The sequence below is a fragment of the Halichondria panicea genome, chromosome 14 (assembly GCF_963675165.1).
Source record: "Halichondria panicea chromosome 14, odHalPani1.1, whole genome shotgun sequence".
Classification (NCBI taxonomy): Eukaryota; Metazoa; Porifera; class Demospongiae; order Suberitida; family Halichondriidae; genus Halichondria; species Halichondria panicea.
Genome location: NC_087390.1, coordinates 4,446,404 through 4,465,097, shown reverse-complemented (window position 1 = coordinate 4,465,097; position 18,694 = coordinate 4,446,404). Strand labels below are relative to the sequence as shown.

General features: G+C 41.1%; 3 protein-coding genes across 4 annotated transcripts in view; 2 read left to right on the top strand and 1 right to left on the bottom strand.

Moving 5' to 3' along the window:
- The window catches only part of LOC135347803 (uncharacterized), a gene marked incomplete in the record, with an annotated part of 825,189 nt that overhangs the window by 738,556 nt on the left and 67,939 nt on the right, over window positions 1-18,694 (top strand).
- LOC135347834 (uncharacterized) overlaps window positions 1-18,694 on the bottom strand; it is a 160,759-nt gene that overhangs the window by 106,863 nt on the left and 35,202 nt on the right. The window lies entirely within an intron of this gene.
- LOC135347836 (uncharacterized) lies at window positions 3-17,104 on the top strand. Of its 2 annotated transcripts, none has more exons than XM_064545925.1 (10): window positions 3-598; window positions 8,992-9,889; window positions 12,478-12,822; window positions 12,877-13,050; window positions 14,683-14,745; window positions 14,796-15,343; window positions 15,404-15,550; window positions 15,601-15,787; window positions 16,392-16,409; window positions 16,466-16,609. In XM_064545925.1, exons 1-10 carry the CDS (start codon window positions 560-562, stop codon window positions 16,471-16,473), a joined length of 2,427 nt encoding a protein of 808 aa, XP_064401995.1. In that variant the 5' UTR covers window positions 3-559; the 3' UTR covers window positions 16,474-16,609. The 2 variants fall into 2 exon arrangements, with proteins under 2 accessions (XP_064401995.1, XP_064401994.1); XM_064545924.1 differs by adding an exon at window positions 16,851-17,104 and having other exon boundaries at window positions 5-598; window positions 16,392-16,685.

The following is an 18,694-nucleotide window of genomic DNA, read 5'->3' as shown; positions in this document are numbered from 1 at the left end:
AATTTCTACCTCATTCCAACCCGATATTTTTCCAATACATGATTTAGGAGAAAATCAACCTTTGGAAATAGCCTTTGCAAGCCTTTTGCATCACCGCTGAAGCTATCCTTGAGATTGTAAGCAGTTCAAATAGTTTTGTGAGCTACTATTAGTAACACAAGACTGGATGTCTGGAGCTAAGAGAGATTCTACTGTCTGTATGACTCATCAGCTTGCAGCAACACAAAATGAGTAGGCAGGCCGGGGCAAGCCACTTCAACCAGTTCCTTATAATACTGGGAAGCTACACTCTTATTTCAGACTTCTCTGAATCTAACAAGAAACTTGTCTGACTCAGCAATATTTGTGGGAATATCACGTGACAAGTAACTTCCGCTCTAGACATTGGAGATGCAAGAACTCTGAAAACCGCTGTACTATCTCTATGATAATGACCGAGCAAGTAACTAAATGGCCGGTCAAATAGGCTAATTGCTCGGAAATTGACCGATGACCGACTGTTATTTATACCTCTGTTTAAAGTTATAGATTTCGTTCTCTCTCAAGTGGCCTATGAGAGATGCAATCTCACTGTGGCATTTCTCGAAACGCTGTACAGGTATGTGTACGTACTAGCTGGGCTTGGCCCGGCACCCAAAGGGTGGCTGGGTGACACGCTTATGTACGTATGTAGGATTTGTACTGCTGTGTTATACATCATAAATAACATTATAAACCGCATGTCCGATATTTGAGTCATGAATATCGTTATCTCAGAAATACTGCACTCTGATTGGGCTGCACTTCTCAGTGCAGCAGTCCAAATCCTATATAAGCGTGTCCCCCGACCTCCTGTCAGGGACGGTCGGGCCACGCCCAACTATGTACGTACGTGGACACACTACATGATAATCATAATAATAGATTGATGGTAGATCTAGCTAGATGCAATGTTAGTTGAAGAATTAATAAATGGATTAATAATGTTCATCTAAACTGATATGTACCCGCCGCTTTTTAATAATTACCTTTTCGAGACAAGTGTATGCAATACTAGCCTCATTCCCAGATTGGCCTAGGAATGAGGCTAATGCAGAAATACTATCATAATTATGGCCATGGTGCCTTATGGGAGAAATCTCCAGGTGGTGCCTTATTAGAAGGGGGCCTCTTCTAGATAGCTAGCTCATGAATCAGCCGCCCTCTTTATGGCCATGGTGGATTTCCAACGTGACCAATGAGATTGCTCACAATAGTGAAACTTTACATGCGGTTGAGCATAGCAACATTTTTATGGTTTCGTTAGCTTGTACATGACGTAATACATTCCATTGTAAAATTTGTGCTGACAAGACATGGCTGATATAACGTTAAAACACTGTATGGTTAAACCTGAAAACCTGTGTCACAGTGGTAAATTAGATCTAGACTACTACTACTGTAATTTATAAATAATTATTCCACTTCTGAGTGGCGCAACTTTTGCTTTCAGCCTAGCGTGCGCTAGCCTCCTTCATCGGCCTTCATAGAAAAGAAGGCCTGCTATCGACTGCTTGCGCGTGCGCCAAATTATTGGATATTTTTTCCCGTAAAATTTCCTATATTACAGAATTCATCAGAGAAAATATCCTAAAAGTCATACACAGCTATATAGCTAGCTGTGTAGGTTTGTTGTACAGCAATTTCTTCTGCAGTAGCAGTAGTATAGTAGACTTTCACCAAAGTTAATGTTAAATGGGCGTGGCCTGTCCATATAGGCTCTTGTCAGCTTTCACTCTGTTCAGACGATTGTCATCCACACTGTTGCAGGCTGTGAGTCTTTCGTTAACATAGCAGGCTAAGGGTAGCTATCAGAGAATGCTATCCGATGCACAGTAAAAACAGATATGTTATAATAACATAAAACATCTCAAATAAAATGCATCATTTGAAATTTAATGTAGAAATGACATAAATTTCTGTCATTTTAACACTAAATACGATGATGCATCCCATATAACATAATGTGTTTTTGCTGTGTGGGCTAGAAACCTTCAATGGAACTTTCTATCTACTTCCTTCAATCCACTTCCGTTCGTTGTGATGTCATAGTTTTACTGAGAATATACGATGTTATCCAAAGCCCCCAGATACCGGGGGATATTAGCGCATCCGCAAGCAGTCAATACCAGACCCACTTCCCTAAGTGAAGTGGGAAGTGCGGCCTGGTATCGAGGCTAAGCGGGCGCCTAAATTATTGTGGCACTTATGTTTCTACAGCTATAATGCACTTGTCAAAGCAATGCCCCACCTCCCCCCTACCGGGGATAGGTGGGGATTAGACTAGAAGTTGCTCCCCTACCTAGGGGGATCACCTGATGCATGCGTTGGGTCAAAGGTCAATTAAAAATCACACGATGTGTGCCACACTCTTCCTTCCAACACATGCTGAGCACAGTGAGAGCAAAATTTTATCCTGAGCAATCTCTGCCTTTTTGACTTCACTAGCTGTATAGGAGTATATATATAGCTGCCAATTATTTGATTCTGTACTTCAAATAATCTGTTATCTTCTCGCTAGTGAAACCATGAAGAAATAGCTATAGTGTAATACAGGGGTAATCCCCATGCATATAACCCCCACGTTGTACTAGGGGCTATCAGGGGATTAGAGAAAATAACATGCCCAAAGGTAGGGGTATTAGATCATGTGATTGGTCTAACCCCCACCTATCCCCGAAAGGGGGGGGAATGGGGCATTAGATTGGCAAGTGCATATACATTTTAGAGAAAATGGGATCTAGCTCAGTTTTACTCGCTATAGCTAACTAAGAGCTGACTCGTGAACAACCTTCATACCGTGCATGTAGTGTGTGTCTAGTTTTGGTTCACAAAGATCATGTGTGCAGGATAATTGCCTTCTCATAAGTACCAGCGATATATAGGCGCTTCATTTACCCCTCGCGTGGCGCTGTAATTACAGTAGATCTACAGTAGACTCTCGCTATTCCAGCTCTCTGAAGTACAAATAAATTATAACGGCCATTTGGTTTGGCACGGATTGCTATCTAGATGTTTACTGCACAAAACTCACACTAATAGTGTACGGCCACTCGCTATTTCGTATACTGGCCAGTGCTGACTGCTAGTGTAATAAAATTATGGTGGCATATAAAATTTAAATAGAGAGCAGAATAATTCATTACCCTATTATCCTCGAGACAAGAACTGCAATTTTTAGCATTAGATTCGAGCTAGTAAGGTTGTTTTTAAAACCGCGGCAAATTTTCTGAAATATATAGCCACTTCACTTCCGTCAATGGCCAGACTTTTGCAAAAGACTCGTCAAACCCTTTGCCTCCCACCCTCCCATTCAATATTCCATATCGGTTAGAGCCCTAACTACCTTTTCTATTCGACAATGTTGATTACCGGTTGGGGGGGGGGGGCTGAATGAGGGCCCCCCAACACTTAAGTGCTTAAAGCAAATCGCGGGGTCCCCTCTCTCAGTACTCCCCCAAAAACCTAACCACAGTCACGTGCATGCAACACTTGAACAGAGACGTAGAGGCACGTGACATACGCTTATAGATCCGGTACTGCCAAAAATATGACATAATATCCTCGCGCCGGATATGACGCCTTCGCTATATACCGCAACCTGTACAACCATAGTTAAGTATCGATAATATTACAATTTTAATTTTAGTCTCTACATGCAAATTAAGCTGGTACAAAAATTCGAATCTCACTACAGTGGAACCTCCATAAAACGGACACCATTGAGGAACAGCCTTTTGGCTGTGGTGGTCTTCCTTGGGAGGTTTCGATTGCCAGCTATGTATTTTTTATGAGTTATTTCTTGCTGCAAATGGACCTTGGGGCTTTGCTAACTGCTTTTTTTAGCTCATACAAGCTGCTGTAGAGACAAGCTACAGCCAGGTTTTCACGATTGGGCAAAATAATGCAATAAGTTTCTGCTAATTCTGGGTGTGGCTGTCCGTTCTGGGAGGTTATTGCTAAAGCTAGCTGGGGACTAGAAAGCTAAAGCTGCTCGTTATACGGAGTAGAGAGGTGGTCGCTCCTGAGAGGTTGCTTTACATTGAATCGTCACTGTAGATCCACATAAAGTAGTATAATACAGCAAATTTGAAGATCTCATCCAATAAAAAGTGGGTGGTATTCATGCTATGTTGCCAGCTCTATATAAAGTTAGCCATGATTATGCCTCGAGGCGTAGCCGCAAGAGGGATATACGATAAAGCTGACTGTGTGTTTGTGTCTGTCCCAACGTTTACAATGCAGCCGTCTAGCCACGTTCTCTTGAACTTTTATTTGTGGATTTTCAAACTAAAGTTTAGTTTGACTCACAGAAAGCCTCTTCAGAATCATGCGTAGCATCATTTGTTCTCGAAAACTTTCTGTGGTACTTACCTATAGCATCCGCAAAGTTTTACTCCCAGAAAGCAATTAACCCTTGCGAACTTTGAATATTTACATACACGTATTGTCAATTCCATGGACGTGGATAATTTTCACTTCCGGCAGAAATGAAATCCTGATAAGCTGCATGTAAAGGAATTGGTGAAAAAAAAGAGTTGTGTAGATTGTAGCTAATGCATGGTTTCTGCTTATCAGGATCTGCCGGAAGTGAAAATTATTGCTGTCTTTAAAAGAAGAGACTCAGAGGGCATGCAACAGCAAATGAGCGGAGTTCAAACGTGGGCGGAGGAATGTGTGTGCGTGCGCATTTGCATGAGTGCTAAAAATAGAAATTTCTATTTTTAGCATTTCATGCACAGTCATGCACATTCACCCGCCCCCGTTTGAACTCTGCTAGCTACGTGCACTGATATCAAGTGGGTTGCATGCCCTCTCTTCTTTTCAAATTAATTCTTGTTAGTAATACGCCTTTGTAATACGTAGTTGCATGCCCTCTTGTCTTTATACACAGCGCAGCTTGCATTTAACTTAGTATCAGGAGCAGATAAAGGAAGGAGCATTAGAAGAGCAAGTGGTTTGACCAAATATATCCATATATGGTAGTTGTGAAATATATGAATATCATTACCAGTATACGATATTCAGAGAAATGTTGTTGTGTTGTGGTTTTGTCACCACTTAGACAACAGCTATTCTGAGCAACTGTAGGCCTTTATGTGCTCCTGCTACATGTAGTATATAGTCCAAACTAGCATAATATGCCAATTATGGGTCATTCCGTATCAATTCAACGAAATTTAAAACGTGACGTCTTCAGAATTCCATGAAACTTGGTACATGTGTGAGGAATGGTATGGTAACATATCAGAAAAAATTTGGGGTTTGTAAACAATATGGCTTCTGAGATTGAGTTGATTAAAAAATGCAGAATTTCCCCACTTTTAGAAACTGGCTGCTGTTAGTTAAACTGTAACTTTCTAACCATTAACATTCAAGACTAAGAATGTATATTATGTTGTTGCCTAAGAAATTCCGCATCATTTGGTATGTTGTACGGCTTCACTTAATAAATTTTAGGTATTGCATCTAATTAGTATCCTTTGAACTCTGACTTCTCAAAAAGCGCTGTTTTTTTCCCTGTAATTTTTTGTGTATCATGTTCCTCATACCATTCTCTTGAAGTGTGACAAGTTTGGTTTTGGGATTCCAATGGGATCATGAGATATGTTGTGGGATGTAGTGTGATTTGGGCAATATTTGTGGTTTCAGAGAATAAACAGTCTTTCTTTGTTGTGTAATGCACCTAAAACATGTGTGCTAACTTTCCTGAACTTATGTTATCACAAGGAAGAATTCGAACTTTCGGCCGAGTGACATTTTTAGCCGAGGAACTGTAAAACGACTGATAGCTAAACAAGTTTACAGCGACCATACGAGCAGCAAAATAATACTGACATTACACCAGCTATTTGATTGAGCGGCGACAAGCATACCAGCCATTTGAGTACTGCACTACAGAGGACTATGAGAGAGAGCAGCATCATCTTGAACAATAATTTCTTGTTTTCTCAAACGATTCCAGACACGTGCAAACTACACACATCATAAATTATTTGAACCATCTCTAGCTACTGATACAGTATAGTACTGCAGTCAGAAGATGGACACTGAGTAATCTCAGTAGAAACTGAAATGCCACCAGAGAATATTTCGTGATTGGTTTGCACAAAAAAATGGGTGGTTAGCTAGGGTGTTTTCCAAGTAAAACCACACAACTCACTAGTGTGTGTACAATTTCTTTACCCTCACGGGCCATAATGCAGCTTATTCAAGTATCCCAGCCTCAGAAATAGATAATTTTATACGTTGCCTATATGATTTTATTTTTTTAAACGATTGATCATCAAATCAGAACAGGTCGAATTTATCCAAAAGGAGATTAAAGCTGCATCAGAAATACTGACCAAACATTTGGGCTAGGCTTGTTAATGTTTTTAAATGTTAATGCTAATGTTTTATACTGCTTAACTTTTATGAAATCACAACTAAAACGTACAATTGTTAGCTTGAACGTAGGTAATGTCGCTCATCAACTTAACACCTACAATATATTGCTAATTGCAATATTGCCACAACAAAGGGCCTCACACACAGCTTACTTACTAAGGAAAAGTGCACAGTAACAATTGGGAATGCAGAAAGGCTTTACAACATTTTTTTAAGGACTGTTTATTCTCTAAAACCACAAATATTTCCCAAATCACATTACATCCCACAACATATCTCATGATCCCATTGGAATCCCAGAATCAAACTTGTCACACTTCAAGAGAATTGTATAAGGAACATGATACTCAAAAAAGTACAGGAAAAAAACAGCATTTTTTGAGAAACCAGACTTCAAAGAACACTAATTAGACGGAATACCCAAACTTTATCGAGTGAAGCCATACAACATACCAAATGATGCGGAATTTCTTAGGCAACAAGATGATATACATTCTTAGTCTTGAATGTTAATGGTTAGAAAGTTACAGTTTAACTAACAGCAGCCAGTTTCTAAAAGTGGGGAAATTCTGCATTTTTAAATTAACTTAATCTCAGAAGCCATATTGTTTACAAACCCAACATTTTTTCTGAGATGTTATCATACCATTCCTCACACATGTACCAAGTTTCGTGCAATTCTGAAAACGTCATGAATTATAATTATGCTAGAGCATAATTATAATTACCCGAGGTGCGTGGGCGGCCACGGGTATAGTAGTCGTTTGGTTTGTTTGTAACAGGTGAATCTACTCACCTGGTAGTCTCGCGAGCTGACGTGGGAGGGAGGGAACGTCTGGTCACTATTGCAGCAATTCCGTGGCACTGAGGAATGTAGTCATGTGCAAAATATCATTTGCAGCTAGCTAGCTCTTGCTTGGTCTGAGCTCTTTGTAACGAGTTCCTTCGCAGCCAGGTATAGTTCAACACTTAAACTAGCCTTGCTAGAGTCAATAATCCTTCTTTTCACGTTTATTTACTGCTATAATAAGGCAAATATACGGGGTGTTACCGCCCACTAACACATTCAAATCTGATTGGCACTGCCAACATTCTGGCAGGGGCCACAGAATTGCTGCAATAGTGACCAGACGTTCCCTCCCTCCCACGTCTGCTCGCGAGACTACTCACCTGGGTGCCACAGCACTGCGTTTACAGCATGGATAGCCTTCACACAACAAGTTATTGTGGCAGATTTTGAATAAAACGAGCAAAAGCTAAGAAGCTTGTGTCCGGGTCTGCTTACCTGGATGCTAGAGCACTGCATTTACAGCATGGATAGCCTTCACATAACAAGTTATTGTGGCAGATTTTGAATAAAACGAGTAAGAAGCTTGTGTCCGGGTCTGCTTACGATGCTAAAGCACTGCATTTGGATAGCCTCCACACAACAAGTTATTACTTTTCATAGTGGCAGCGTTATGGTGTGTAATTTGAGTCAGTATTGTGCCGGTAATATTGCCGCGGCAAAACTGTTTGGCTCGGTAAATACCGGGACGATTGCCCCGGCAAAAAGCACAATATTGTGAATGGGTAAATACCGCTCCAAAAAGTTTACTGAGCCATTTGCCGCGGCAAAAACATTTACTGGGCTAGTTGTCGCGGCAAAAATATTTACCAGGCCAGATCTTAGCCTCGAGACCAGCCGTTTGTTATCTGAAAGAATACCTGGTCAAGTTCCAATGTACAACTCGTCTAGCTGAGTCAGCGGTTTACAGCATCATAATAATATTCATGGGTAATACACCTTGTGCAGGCAATTATCGGTCCAAGAAATTCCTGGACCAATTAGACAAGTTGTACATTGGAACTTGACCAGGCGTTCTTTCAGATAACAAACGGCTGGTCTCGAGGCTAGCCAGATCTAATCATCACGTGATGTGCACCTGATCTGCCTTGTGGTGTAAGTTTTATGGATGTAGCTAGCTGTATGTGTAGTGATCTTACATTTACCATCTTCAGAGAGTGTTGGCAAGCTATTATAGGTCAAGAAAGAGAGCCCTTCTGTGTAAGAAGAAAGCTAGAATTATAGCTTCTGCTGCTTTAGCCAATTTATTGAACACTTTTTTGGTTGCTATACACTTGTAGATCTTTATTATTCATGTCAACAGCCGAGGGTTAGCACTTCCGTGCTCTAGTTATTCTATAGATTTATAATTATACCCAGTAGACCAATCAAACACATAGGTAGAACAGTTGGCCACTATAGCCTCTCGAGGTTCTCCCATATAAAAAAGTGTATAGGGTAACTAACTGATTATGTTCAGGTAACGTCCAAGAGTACTGACTAGGTCCATAGAAAGTAGCTGAAAAAGTTTGCCTATATACACAAAAGTGCTTGATTGTTGTGCGATCTAGTTCTTGTGCAGGGGGATATCATAGTATAGTCACTAAAGCTGATTCAGTCTAGGTGGTTCATTATCTTGTAGGTCTGGCAGCATATTAATGGATAGCCAGGATAGTGATTGTCGGCAATCATCGTACGATTTGCTCCAGCAGTATAATTATATACATTTCACTCGCATGTTTCCTTCTCCCATGTAGACTCTTCATCCCTCAACATCTCTGGAGTGGGAGGAATGGCCCTCTCTACCGGTGAAGATGAGCGGTGCCTGCTCAGAGTATCTGAATGGAACACTATATTTTGGAGGAGGGTCTATTCTAACCCTAACCGATGGATTTGGCGCTGATGCTGCACTGTACTCATTTAAACCTGGAGTTGACAGCACATGGACAGTGACAGACACACCCACCTATTGGTATACCCTTGTCGTCCATGACTCTGAACTGCTACTGGTGGGTGGGTACGAGTATCATACACATGATATAACAAACAAAGTTTTCACGATGAGGGATGGACAGTTTGTTGAAACATTGCCTCCTATGATCGAGAGCCGTGAGTCAGCATCTGCTGTCAGTGATGGGTCTGCACTAGTTGTGGCTGGAGGGTGTGACACCTCAGGAGAGCTCTCCTCTGTGGAAGTGTTCAAAGATGGCCAGTGGACGACTGTTCCCTCACTACCAAGTGCAGGGTCTGTCATGCAATCGGCTCTTCATGGTGACCAGTGGTACCTGATCACATATCAGGGAAAAATATTTTGTGTGTCGCTTTTATTACTCATATCTGGATCCGACCAGTCATCATGGGAGACGCTACCTGATGCTCCTAATAGCTGTTCAGCTGCTGCCTTTTTTGGTGGCTGCCTTTTGTCCATTGGAGGAGGGGATAACCGTAATCCCACAACAGCCATCTATGCCTTGTCCTCTAGCACCCAGTCCTGGGTACATGCTGCTGACCTGCCTCTATCACTGGGTTTGCCAACGTCAAGCGAACAGGCAGGTCAGCACCTGCCTGTACTGGGTTTGACAGCAGCTGTTGTCTTGTCAAGCGAACAACTGGTTGTGAGCAGTAGCTGTAGTGTACTACACGGGAAACTTATTGGTGAGTCTTATGCCACAAATAAATAGTTGTATAACTTTCATTTCACCTAAAATCTCACTTTTATAAGGTACTGATAAGCGCCACTCACTGTTAAACGTGCAATCAGCTATATGTAGCAGATATTCAAACTGATTTATATACTGTATTACTTTGAAAAATCTTTGTGAATGAGCTTGACACCTGTTGCTATTGTGTTCTGACAAGGATCGTGTGTAGTACTAATATAGGTTTTGCGATCAACCCTCGCAAAGTTCGCATACGTTTGATACTCGCAAAACAAACATTGGCTTCTAACAATATGAAGGCCAATTAAGTTCTGCGGTTCATTTGTTTCCAAATGACGCACACTAAAATCTTAGGTTGACCTGTATTGTGCATTGTTTCTGGTAGCTCCTTCGCAGGCCTTCAAGAGAGGAAGGCACATGCGCAGGTGATCAGAAATAAGTTATAGTTAGAACATGGGCATGAGGTATATGTGTTATAGTGTCCCAAAGCTCGAGGGCTTTAGCCCGAGGGACCATAGATACCGAATGCACATGTTCTAACTGATTTAGATTACAAAACCTATTGGCTACTAGAAATGCACTAGCTTAGCAACAGTCAACCTATATAAACAGCCAACCTAGCAACTGCATCATTATTCTTTTGAAAACTAATATCTGAAGTTGGCATCTGTGTCTCTACTAAATCTGTGGTCTCTATTCAAGTCAACCCTGTTCCTCCACCTCAGTTTGATGGACAAAATTATAGTCCTAGCTCCACCCACAAAACGGAAACATCCAGCTCCTCCCCTAGTTTTGCAGCAAACAAGCCCAGCACACTTCCCAAGAAACGAGCGGCTCGTACTACTCTCACAAAGCGAAAGGAAGACACCTAAGCTATAATTTGCAGCAAACAAGCCTAGCAAACGAGCGGCTCCTATACTACTCTTGAACAAAGCGAAAGGAACTTTAGGAAGAAGCCAAAGCTAGAATCCCAGCACTGCCATACATCCAGCTCCTCCCCTATGCAGCCTTGCAGCAAAAAAGCACAGCACACTGCCCCAAAAATGAGCGTCTCCTACTACTCTCGAACAAAGCCAAAAAAAGAAACTAGAGCTTCTCTCTAGTTCTGTTATTATATTACTAGATAAAGCATCTAGATCTAGCTACAATAATTTTTATGTTATTACATGTGTATCTTCTTGTAAATGACAATACAATGTACAATGTTGTAGTTTGTAGCCCAGAGCAATCTATAGTACCGGTACTATAGCTCATAGTTCCCTGCTAAATACACTCAAATGGGATCTAATACTGAATAAATATACGAATGAAACATAATTATATGTCGCTAAAACACAACGAACGTAAGAAAGTAGATGCAAGTTCGATTGTGAAGACCGTCTAAATAGCAGAGGAGGTCCGACAGGTGCGGTGCAGCTCAAGCAATTAGCCTCAGTAAAAACATATGATGTGGGCGGATAATATTTGCTCAATCAAAGGCTAATTTCTTGAGCTGCATCGCGCCTGTTGTACTTCCTCTGATCTGATAGCATACAAAAGGCATGTAGACTCCATCAGAAAAAAAGCTGCTGCAACAAACCTACAGTTCTCAATGGCAGATCTAGGATTCTTGAAAGGGGGGGTTCCAGGGCTCAAGGACTGTTAAAAAAAAGGTCGTCACTTCTTCAAAACAGTGAGAGCATGCGCATTAACACACTGAATTTTTTCCTAAAAAAAGGTCATCACTTTTTATGCATGCACTACGCTGGAGAGTTTTTAGCGTTCATAGTCACTGAAACTGCACAGACAAAGCTTCGCAGGACTAACAAAGACTAAAGGTAAGTGAGAAGTGCATGTGAAAGCTAGTAAGAAAGGGACAACTTGCTAACTAGTTGCTTGAGCCTCCCACTCACTTCTTTCTCAAAGGGGGGTTCAATTGAACCCTAAGAACCCCCTCTGGATCCGCCACTGGCTCTGTCTCTAGCTAGCTAACTATATAGCTCTGTGTATGACATTCTTTGTCTGTAATGGTAACAATTTCAGTTTAATAGGAAACTTTGTGCACGTGCAGAGCTATTAATTATAGGTTTGTTGCACAGGTATTATCAGTTAGACTTTCACCATGCAAGGTTAGTATTAGGTGGGCATAGCGTAGCCGTTTGTCAGTTATAGCCTATTGTCAGCTTTCACTCCGTTCAGACGACTGTCGTCCACACAGTATTATAAGTGTTGTAGGAGGCTGTGAGTAGCATAGTAGGCTAAGGGTAGCTATCAGATGGGCTAGAAACCTTCAATTATCTCTTCGGATCCTTCAATCTATTCGTTTGTTGTGACGTCATTGTTTTACTGAGCATATAATACCAAAGGGGTGAGATTAGCGCATGCGTAAGCTGTCGTTACCAGGCCCCTGAAGTAGTGCGGCCTATAGCTGGGATCGAGGCTAGTGGCGCCTCAGCTTAGTAACGCGCGTCCGTACAAACTTTAAATTGACATAACTTTACAATGTACACCAATGTTCATACGTGCATGATGTGTAGACAATCACTAAATATTTCTGTTTTGCTTTAAGTGAGGTGAAACATGTATACTAACCTCTATTCACAGTGACTCCCTTTGATGCCGACAGTCACTTCACTGTAAGAGCTATTGATCGCCTCAAAGCTTCAGCAGGAATCTCTCTGATAGAGGAGCTTGTACAGCACACGCCCACTGCCTTCCCAGCTGTTGCTGGTTTGGATGTTCGGGAGATGTACGACCACATCTTGAGAGAGTGGGCGTCAAGATGTGGATCACGCCCGCCCACATGGACAGAGCTGTTCAGAGCTCTCAAGGAGATGGGCTTGAGGGAACTGGCTGGTCGGATGGAGAAGTACTTTAGAGGGTCAGTTCCTGAGGACCCACCCATACCACCTTTTGATAAGGAAGGTGACTCAGAGGAGGAGAAAGATGGTGAGCAAATCAGATGATTACATATTTTTGTTTTCACTTGAGATTCCACACCAGAGCAAGAAATTCTCAGGCTAAACAGTGTGCTGGCTGAGTACATTAGTGCCAACACTGTGTTACAGAAGGAGATTACTCAATTAAAGAAGGCAAACAACCCTGAGCAAGAGATTGCTTCTTTAAAGGTGAAAGAAGAACAAGTCGCTAACAAAGAGGAACCAACATCTGGAAACGGTTTGAAACAGTTTTGTACATACCGTATACCTTTTAGTATTAGCACCAACCTCGAAATATAATATCTAGTGTAAAATTGAATTATTATTTTCTGGTGCTTATAGCTAATTAGAATGACCACGAAATAATATTATACAAAGAGACATGGATTGCAGTCATAAATACAGTGAACTGGGGGTGATGTGGTAACGCTAATAGAATTGCTTTTCAGTAGCCAAAGCTGTACCTACAGATTCTCGCTCCTCTACTAAACTACCACGCTCCAAACTCGCTCTTTTGCTATGCACTGCTCTAATTGATGCAACCTCGAACTTTAAGTATTATTTAGAACACACCTAGCCAAGATTAAGTGTTTTAATCTGCGTGCCGAGGATGGCCTCGAGGTTAACGTGGTGCTCGAGGCGCAGCCGAGTGCATTACGTAACCGAGAGGCCATCCGAGTGCACCAGCATTAAAACACGTGACTTGGCTAGGTGTGTTCTAAAGGATTTAGTGCTGTCACATGAGCTCTAGCCTCGTGGCAGCTAGATCTAGCTACATTTTAAATCAGTTGCTGGTGGCTAGCTAGCTAGCTAGACGTAATAGCAAGTTTTAGTAGGTTTGTAGATCCAGTAACTGATGCAAACGAGAAGGAGATACGATGTAAAGCTATCTGGACTGACTGGGTATGTTCTCGACTTATTTCTCCTGCTGACCAACAGTCCCGATCCCACTACTGGATATGCCTCCAGCTGATCTGGCTTACTGGATGGGAAACTTTGTGCGCAAACTATATGGCAATGATTATCTGGTTTGCTCTTTTGGAACGCTATGATATTCGAAGCACCTTTGATGAAACGATTATATGGATCTGGCTTAGGTACAGGTACGTACATCTTCGAAGCAAGCTGAGCCTATTTCTCCAGACGAAAAAGCGATGCTATGGTCAAGTCAGCAATTCAGTACACATGAAACAAATCGAAACAATAACATTCAACTTTCTAATACTTTTCAGCTTTGCTTGTGTACGTATTCAATTTGCTTGTATTATTATTATAATTATGATGACATTCAGATTCAATCCTTGTATTATGATTGTTTGATAAAAAGTGTGCATTAACAAACCAACTTAAAGCACACTTAAGTGTGGATTAAGTTATTTAATCTATGGTCACCTGACTACTTTCAGATAAGCTGATTGGCTTATGTGATCAGCACTAATTCTTTTTTCATTCTACCAAGTGTAAAGTTGTTTGTGGTGCGGTAATTAGAATGTATACGCATAAACATGTAGATTATCAGTTGCTACTATTGCACGAAACTATAGTACGTGATGATATCACCATTGATAAGAATTCAGTACATGGTTATAATGTATTTACATAATTGTACAAATAGAAATGCTAAAATCTATATCTACCCATTAGAGCAGGGTGTCATACAGGATTTTGAAGTACAGGGGGGGAAATGAGAAAAGTAACCAGAAAATGTTGCTAAAAAAAGGTCAACTATTATTTCAATACCCAGCTATGGACACTCAGTCATAATTGAAAGGAGGGGGGTATCCCCCCTCCCCCCCCCCTGTGTGACACCCTGTAGAGTATATCTGTATACTATATACTCGTTTATATATACACCTGGCATGGCCTGCAGTGAATGAAGAACCAGTCTCACAGCTACAACCGTCTAATTCACAGCATCATGTAATACCATTCAGTGAGTTAGGTACCTCATTTTTATTGTTCTATACTGTTACCTCCCCTCAGACCTCCCTGGTGTTGAAGTTGTGGCCAGCACGTGTGTGATCGTCACCAACTCACCCCAAACCTTCCATTGGGTTGGCTATGGGTTCAAGCTCACTATACCCCAGGGCTCCCTGCCAGCTGGTGTTGGCCAGTGTCGACTAGACATCAAGGCCAGTGTAGCTGGACAGTACCAGTTTCCTGGCAATCTCCAGTTGGTCAGCGGTGTTTTCTGGATACGTCCTCATCCCTTGTTTCGATTCCAACAGCAGCTGACAATCGAGATACAGCACTGTGCCAAGATTACCAGCTCCACCAAGCTCTCATTTGTGAGAGCATGTTGCTCCCAAAAACATCTTCCATACACATTTGAGGTAGTAGATAGTCATGCGTCATTCTCAAAACATAGCTCGTATGGGGTGCTAGAAATCAATCATTTCAGTGGATATGGTAATACAGTCGAAATAACTGATAAACGACACTATATTGCAAGTCTTTACTATTTTGAGGTGTCTTCTTCTATTTCAAGAATTCATTTTGTAGTAACTTGGAATACTGACATTCACAGTGAGGTAGGGCTTTTCTCCTTATTATAATAATACTAAACGATTTCAACTGCTTTCATTATTCAGGCTGTAAGTCGGCAGTACAAAAAAAAGCGTGCCGTCTTGGAACAATACTCAGCCTTGGAATTTGAAGAGGATAGAATTTCCTTGGACGTAAATGATATAGTGACTACAAGTGGTTGGAAAATAATGGCATTAGCAACACCACTAATTGTAAGTAAACCACCGGTATTATGTGCTTTGGCATTTTTATAATATTACAGATTACCAAAAGTGAAGTAGATGACTACACTGGTAGAAGTCACTGGATACCCACTCTTCAACTGCAAGCAAATCGTCTTAAAACAATGGCAAAATTAGAATGTACACTCAAATTAAATGGGACGAAAAGACCGAAACAACTGAATATTTTGATAGACTTTGAAGACTCTCACACTTCGGAAAACATACGTAAGTTGTTATGCCTCGGTGCGCATACGTAAGCGAGGTATATATACGGTAGTGTGTCTGTGTGTGTAGACTATTTCAGCTGCTCAAGGATCAATGAAATGCAAGTAAGAGTTTCTATAGGCTTCTAGTCATGTTTTCTTGGCTTGCAATGGTTGGATTTGCAAAATAAAGCTTCGTCCTCGAGTTATGCCTAGTTTTGCTTACTTGGAATGCCATTGCAGTCTTTTCAGAAGAGTTCGTAGCAAAATGTGTTCACCGAGTGTTGCTACTCTACTTAGTAGTTAGCTCTGCACTAGAACGCTAACTATTGGTAGCTGCAGAGTGAGAAGAGAGCTGTAAGGCTCTGCTGACTTGCCATTAATTTTAGACTTGAACTTTTGGCATCGATTGTTTTTAACAACAATCGTGGTCTATCATTACCCACTATTTGAGTTTCCCGTATGCAGCAAAATTATTCATCATGATAAATTAATGTGTGTATAAAAGCTAGCTGTATGTTATGTAGCTTTGGCACCTCCACCGAGGCATCAGCACCTGCGGTGCTTTCATTGCAATTGGTACTACAGAAATATACTCTAGATTATTGTTATTGCCATGTATATAGGTGAGGATGATGAAAGAGGTGAAAACCAATTGTGCATTGAGGATTTGCAAGATATTTTTTCTCTATTAATCAAGGCTGCTAAAGATTGGTTTGAGTTGGGCCTCGCTTTGGGGATTAAAGTTGACACTCTTGAGGCAATTGATTCCAACAAGAACAGCAATAAAGCTCACTTACGTGAAATGCTGACTCACTGGTTGCGATCTTCACCTTCTCGTACATGGAGTGACATTTGCAATGGCCTCAGAAGTGACACTGTCCAACAAGATAATCTCGCTGATATAATTGAGGAGAAAGGTAAAAAAACAACCATAATTTTTACTAAAGTGTTTGTTTTGCAATGTATCAACATGCTAAATTGAACCTTACAGCGTAAATTGTTAGGTCCTAGTGCTTCATGAAGCTACTGCATCATGGTCTTGTAATTATCATTGATACGATGTACAAAACTGGCACATGCAGGCATTCTCAGGAAGAAGCTCAAATCATCTTCCGTGTAACATTGAGAACAAACCATTGGATATTACGTATCACAAGTATAATTATATTCTTAGATCGTGCAGGAGTACCTGGTTAGATGTATATACATGGTGTATAATTACATGTATGTGTGGAGTCTAGCAGACCAGCACAAAGTAAAATGATATATACTTGTATGGCTTCTGTTGACGTTTAACTGGAGGAAAAATGACATTAGCAACCTATGAATAGTCCATGTATAATTATATCATGACTCTTTAGGATTAATTAACCCTTTCCTGGCTTTAATTAAAACAAGAAAATACAGAATAAATACATATTTTTCTATTAAAAATTCGTATCATGAACCGTACATTGAAATCACTCGTAACCATTTCCTACAGGTAGCCCAGACCCAGGGGTATCTTGACACCATTATCGTTACCTAGCAACAGACCAATAGGCCCTGATAAATTATGCTCGGAATAATTTTAGCATAATAGGTGTCTAACCCTTTCCTTGCCATTCGTGAAATCTGGAACAGGAGCGTCTTTAGGTCGATCAATTAGTGTGGATCCCGCCTCACCACGCCTCCATGTCATTCTAGATCAGGCTAGCAATTCTAGCTGGGACTCCCAGTTCTAGCTCCTTTTGTTTAGCGTGTCAGAGACTGGGAGAAGATGATTGGCACTCCCTGGCTCCTTTGGATGTACAGCTGTCCAGATCCCTAGAACATACCCTCCATTCTGACGAGTTATCAGTGCATAGGGTGCTTACTAGATTCTTGCCAGCCAGTACAGTTCAAGCTACACACAGCACCGCTCAACTATTCTCTACCCCATTATCTAGCTAAATCTGGTCCAACTAGACAGCAGACACAGCTAGTTAATTCAGTAAAGCCGGCCAGGGGTAGCCCTACTTCTACGGTTGTTCAGTACCCACGGTAACAATTCCTCTGGGCTGGGCTAACTAGTTGAGCCACGCCTCCCAATTCTCAAGGCTAGGTACATGTCTCTGTCTAGCTGCTTCTTCAGCTTTTTGCTCAGTTTTGTGGCTTAGAGAAAGGCCAGCTACTCAGGGGGAAGAGTCCAGATGAAAGTCTGGCAGCCAGGTGACGTCCAAACGGTCAGTTATTCTTTCCACCAACTTTTTAATCTAGTCTAGTCCTGCTTGCACTGCTACTACTACTACTGCTACTCTTCCTACTACTACTGCTGCTACTCTTCCTAGCTAGTCAAAGGTTTCTTTTTTTTTTTTTTTTTATGCACAAAGAGACATCAAAGCTTACATCAAAGGACACAGATTTTTAGCCTACTTGACTGATAAGGCCGTTACCTAGACTACAGTTTGTTTGTCAGGGAGGAGCTCACATACAACTTCATCTAATTCATCATAACGATTCCTTACCCATTGTTGTAATTTCTACAACAGATTGCCAAGGAAAGGGATAAAGAAGGAATCAATGTCCATTTGTGGTAAAGATCATTACATTAAGTTTTGCATAACGATGTTTTCATGGTGAATATTTAGAATCAGCCGCCGAATACCTAATTATAGATCAGTTCAATTCAGCGAGATAACACGATATAAATTATGTCTTGAGTCAGTTGTGTATTGTGTTTATTTCTACGTCTTAATTTTGTTAGGCCACTCCAAATGAGACTGTAGTTTCCCGTCAGAGACTCTAGTAAATTATATGCGGGTGTGAGCAGTATTATCATTATTCATTACTATGAATCTCATTATAAATGTGTTGCATCAGCAATGAATTTAATTAATCACCCACAAAAATGTCACCGTGCGCACATACAACCACAAACAGTAAACGATCAATAAAAAGAAGTAAT